Raw genomic sequence first — 5,597 nt, 5'->3', positions numbered from 1 at the left:
TTTCCAGAGTGTAGAGATCAATATGTCTGTGCGATGGAAAATGTAATTTTGATGTATGGTTGTGAGGTGTCTGGCTCTCGCAAATATACCACCCCTGATCATCTGTCCGAAGCAATCTTATCATTGCTGGACATAGTGTTCTGCATGAGGAGCTGTTCTCCTTAGTTGGATTGCCCTACCTCGGATAATTTAAATAGAAAAGTCTCACTAATATATCCATCTAAAGCATCGCTTGGAATGAATAAGTTAGTGTATGCACTTACTGAGCAACCGCAGACAAATTCTTGCATGCACTTTGCTCCTTTTACATTTGATCTGCTCTTATCATACCAAATTCCAAAGCTACACTCCGAAGAAAATAGATTGTACTAGCCTTAAGCCTCTGTCAATGAATGAAATGTTAAACTAGCAGTTGGTTCCAGTACAGAGTCGGTGATTCTTTCAGCGCGTTCTCCAGTGGAGTAACTCGATCTGCTCAACTTGCCCTCTCTTCAGGCATTGCCCCTCTCCGATACCTGCAAACAAATACATATGTTCAACCCTGTCAGGAGTAATGAAAATCATTAAGAGGACACACAACAGAGAGTGAGCAGTTCTAAAGGAACATACCTACGAATCCAGCCGCTTGTTGCCCATTGACTAAAACTGTTCCCGAATTCGGTAAATCGCCCATCCTGACTATATCTCCTACTTCTTTCACAGCCTCACAGGTGATTCTAGAAGCCCGTCCATACGATGAAGAACCGTCCTGCTTGCAGATCCGCTCTCCAAATGCCCTCCAAGATCAGCTTGTTTGGCCCTTTCCACAACGGATCCAGACACACAGACTTGTTCCGTAAGTTCCAGCTCGGTCTTCTCAAGAACAGTTTCCAGAAATCCATCGTTTCCAAGATCCAAAACAGGCTCAGAGGAACGGGCTGGCGCCGCCTCCTCAAAGAAAATGAATTTGGGGATAATAATTGGTTAGCGAGTGTGGATGATTCATAGTAAGATGTAAGTAAACCAACAGAATCAAGTACTTAAATTTTCACCCCCCATCGTCGCTCCTTATCCTTCCAACCTGTTGAATCAGTCCTTTACAGTGACCATTTTGCCTAGCTAGTTCGGGGAGAGGAATACACATCCTAGAACTAGTGGTGCCAGCCTAGTAGAAATTTTGACGCGTGAGATGTTCGCAGAGACGCCTTCCAAACGCCGCCAGGAGGATGGGGCGCCATGTGAGCTCGACAACCGGCTCGGTGGCATGAATTTAGTTTTCATATTGTACAACTTTAACATTGTAGGTGTTGGTATTTTTTCATATAAATATGGTAAAATTTTACGGTACTTGGTTCAGTCTTGGGGGTGGGGGCATTTCTCCTGCTCGTGTACTTGGTTTAGTCTTTGAAAAGAAATCATCGCCATCTTCTTCGTCGCTCTCGAACTGCAGCTCGTCCGGTTCTAGGAAGTAGGTGTGGGCATAGCCGTTCGGGAGCCCCTTCGGGTTCTCTTCGCCACCTTGGAATCGTCTTCCGCGTCCGCTTCGCCGCCGTGTCCGTTCGCGATGTGGACATTCCCGGGGACCACGTCCTCTTCGTCCGCACGATGTGGACTTCTGTGGGGACCTCATCCTCAAAAGAAGAAGAGAAAAACTGCTACACAGAAACGGGCACGTCAGGTCAGGTTGCTTCAATATGTAGGCCTTGCAAGCTTCTCCACGCAAAAATGCAAATCCAATTACATTATGCAGTTTTCCGGCAAAGCCACCAAGGTTTCACTTGTATCCATTGCCGTCCTCTACAATGTACTATGTGATATGTTTTACCAGCTGCTTTTAGATGGAGGAAAGAAACCCCAAGATATCGAAATGAGAGAAATGGTAGTTTCTGTAAATTTGTACCATGTTGTGACTACAATCAAGCATCATAGTTACTTTGTCAAAGATCAGCTTCGTCTTAATTAACACAAATGTTCAATTTTATCTAGGATGGTGAGCAGGTTGCCACTAGAGTGATCTGGACTAAGGTCATGCGTTGCAGGGAACCTACAAGTTCATCTTGTGACCGTGTCACACGGAGCACATGATGGACAATGGGTAGTGGACCCACAACATGAAAAAATGTTTCCATGGAATGAACAAAATGTTTTCACCGGGGCACGAAGAAAAACTTATTTCATGGCACACACATTAAGAAATGTCACTAGCAGGCGAATTAATGTTCGCCAACAAACCGACCTAGAGACCGGTGAGATCCCAAAAGGCCTGAAAGCCGGGTTCAGTCTGCAGTGCACTGCTTATTAGCTTGTCCACCTTGCAGATCGATCAATCTTCAGAACCGGTCTAGGTGCCCCCTTCGGCGTGCCTTGATGGCGCTGTCCCTCGCATGCTTCTTGCTGGCGCGGTGCTTCCATGCAGTGGACTCGTGCTCCTCATCGGACTCAGGCCCAGTGGTGATGGAAGCTAGATATCGCTGCAGAGCCAGTGGAGAATCAATATATGGCACAGTACGTATATATAGCTACACATGATGGAGGTTGGAGTTGGAATACGAAACACATAGGATCTAGTTAGCTGTGAAAGGTCATGACCTGGCTGAGATGAACTGCGTGGCTGCTGCACAAGGCGATGCGCTTCAGCCAGTGGTGCCACTCAACGGAACTGGTTGGTCTTTCGCCATAGTGCAACTTGACCGCATCCTTTGATTTCCCCCTCAACTCGGCAACCGGCACATGAGCGACATCGTGCCCTTCATACTTGACTCGTATCGATTTGAGGTTCTGGCAGCACCCGCGAAGTGCTGCGCCTCGGCGACTGGCCATCATGCAACTCCCCGAGATCTGTAATCATGCATATGCATGCATGTAGTGAGAATTACACCAAAAATACATACTACACTAATTAGTTGAAAATAGATACAGCACCATGCAATCTTGCAGCACGAGTCTCTCCAGATTCGGGATGCTCTTTAGCACGTGCGCCACAACCTGGCATCCGTCCCCAATCTCACAGTCAGTGAGGACCAATGTCCTCAGGTTATGGTACTCGTGGAATAGTTCCGGTTCCTCCTCGACCAATGCCTATATATTTATTAAATCCATGTAATATAAAGATATAAAGAGTAGATGCACAAACATGGAATACCTAATCAATAATAATATATAAATAGTTGATGAACAAAGATATAAAGAGTAGATGCACAAACATGGAATTGGCATTTAGGGCTTGATGACAATAGACCTTTTTAGAACACTTCTAAACTTTGGCCAAAATTTATAGAAAATATGAGCATCTAGCTAGAATACCTAATCAATAATAATAGATACGTCATGTAATATATTTTCATATGGTATATAGTATTTTGATAAAATTATTTTTCTCAAAAAACTGAATCAAAGTTTGTGATACTTGAAAGGAAATCCTATTCGATGTGCCTTAATTATTGCCCATCTAAGTGACTCAATCAAATTAGAAAGAAAAAGGAAATGCTTGCACGAATCTTAGCGTAAAATCAATGACATAGGACTTAGATGTGCAATACTTAGAGCACATCTAGATGCGCTTTAGCAAAACTGTCTTATATTCTACAGAAACAGGAACCTCCATTTTGGTCATATAACAACAACCACCTCCATGATTTTTGCTAACCATGTTCAGATTGAACTACTGTAGAGTAGGTAAGCATTTTATGAAAGCCCTATGTATGGATAACAAAGGATATAATTAAGAGCATCTTCAACAGTCGCGGTGCAAATTGTGAAGCGCACAATCCGGAGCCCAAAATATGCTTCACACGATAGCGTTTTTCAGCGCATGTTCAAAACTTTTTAGCGCGCGCAATATTTTACAGCATCTGTTGTAGCTGATCGGCGTCCAAAAAAAATGAACTTTAAGCGCGCGGAGCTCTTTTTGGGCGTCTGTTGAAGATGCTCTGACGCATGCATGTATAGGTTCGTACGTACCCGTGTGGTGAATCTTCGCAGTTCCAAAGCTGAAGCGCTGCAGAGCGATTTCAAGAGAAGGAGTACGCCGGCATGGCATGAGATGGATGCCACGGCGAGGGACCGCATCCCATCCTCCACGGCGAGCGGCGTGTCAACGCTCAAGGAATCAAGGGCAGGAGCGGTGAGGCACAGCCGGTGGTGCAGGCTGGAAGTGCCCTCAATAACCAACCTCTTGAGGGAGCGGGAGCCGATCCGGATGAGGCTGCGCCTGTTGCCCGGGAGGAACTGCGAAGTGCACACGCAGTTGACGAGCTGCAGGTCTTCCAGGAGAGGGCACTCGGACCTCAGCTCGTCCGGGAATCCCTGCAGCAGGACCAGTCCGGAGAGGTACAGCCTCCTCAGGCGGCCCGTGACGGCGACGTCGAAGATGCTGAAGCGAAACGCCGGAGGTTCCTTCCAGCAGCTGTTGTAGCCGGCGCCATGGCGGTCGTAGTCGAAGGCGACGCGGAGCTCGGGGCCGCGCGCGAGGCCGCGGCGGATCCAGCGGTCCATGGCCTTGCGGAGATGCAGGTCGTCGCGGACGCGCAGCCGATAGGCGTCGAGGGGCCAGGCGCCGTTGAGGGGCAGGACGGCGTCCGCGAAGTCCTCCATGACGCGCCGCCGCTTCTTCTCCCTCGCGGCCCTGAAGGCGCGCATTGCCGCGTCGGAAGCGCCGTGGCCCGGGGCCTCAGGTTCCGGCTCGTCAAAGAAGTCACGATGGTCGACGTCGACGCACGGCACGGCGCGCCAGCAGGCTCGTGTGCACCGCCTGCCGGGAGCGGAGGCACGACAGCACGTTGTGCAGGAGGCAGTCCGGAAGATTGCTCAGCCGGTCGCCGCCTGCAGGGGCGGCGGCGGCTGCCGTCCCCATTGTGAATCGATCAAACCGATCGGTATCCAGTATTTTTGGGTGGGACTTCGGTTGCATATATATACCTGGAATCCTGGGCCTCCGTTGGCGCATTGGGTTTTGGGCCAAAAGATTTATTGAAAAATTCAACAATGCTATAGTGAATACTTATCTGGGCCCTATACATGTGAATGCATGAAGGCGATTCCTATTTGGCGCATAGGTCCACGGTCAGTGCATGTGCCAAAGTGGATCCCTCCAATGAAAGGTATGGTCAAAATTAATGTAGTTGGAGGAATAGCCAAGGACAGTTGTAAGGGTGCGGCGGCCGCCGTGCGCGGAGACGCCCAAGGAGTTTACCTTGGCTCGTCCACACGCATCATTGGCAGCTGTGATGACCCTGGAACGCTTGAAGCAATGGCATGTTTGGAGGCTCTTTCCCCCGCAGCCAATCTGAACCTTTGAAGGCTTATTATTGCATGTGACGCAGAAGCGGTTGTTCAACAGATTAATGGAGGAAGTAAAGGTATCTACATCCAGATTCTACATGAGATCAACATCCGTCGTCAGGAGTTTGAAGAGGTCTGGATTATTCATGAAGGCAGCATGTCCAATATGAAGGCTCACAATTTTCTAAAACGTGTTTTATTGTCAGCTCATGGTCAATATATCTAGTTGTTGCAGCCGAATAAAACTACAATTGTACCATATATTATCATGCAATAAAGAGACCATGATTTTCCTCAAAAGGAATATCTAGCGCATAGGTCACCATATTTTTTCTTTT

At 47.8% G+C, this 5,597-nt stretch overlaps 1 protein-coding gene across 1 annotated transcript; it reads right to left on the bottom strand.

The window, feature by feature from the left end:
- Positions 1-1,848: 1,848 nt before the first annotated feature.
- LOC123142029 (MEIOTIC F-BOX protein MOF-like) lies at positions 1,849-4,845 on the bottom strand. Its single transcript, XM_044561063.1, has 4 exons — positions 3,940-4,845; positions 2,902-3,057; positions 2,569-2,817; positions 1,849-2,450 (listed from the first exon to the last, which is right to left on the bottom strand). The coding sequence occupies exons 1-4, from the start codon at positions 4,615-4,617 to the stop codon at positions 2,310-2,312; spliced, it is 1,224 nt and encodes a 407-aa protein (XP_044416998.1). The 5' UTR covers positions 4,618-4,845; the 3' UTR covers positions 1,849-2,309.
- Positions 4,846-5,597: the final 752 nt, after the last annotated feature.

Source organism: Triticum aestivum, chromosome 6D (assembly GCF_018294505.1).
Source record: "Triticum aestivum cultivar Chinese Spring chromosome 6D, IWGSC CS RefSeq v2.1, whole genome shotgun sequence".
Taxonomy (NCBI): domain Eukaryota; kingdom Viridiplantae; phylum Streptophyta; class Magnoliopsida; order Poales; family Poaceae; genus Triticum; species Triticum aestivum.
This window is presented reverse-complemented; position numbering and strand designations above follow the sequence as displayed.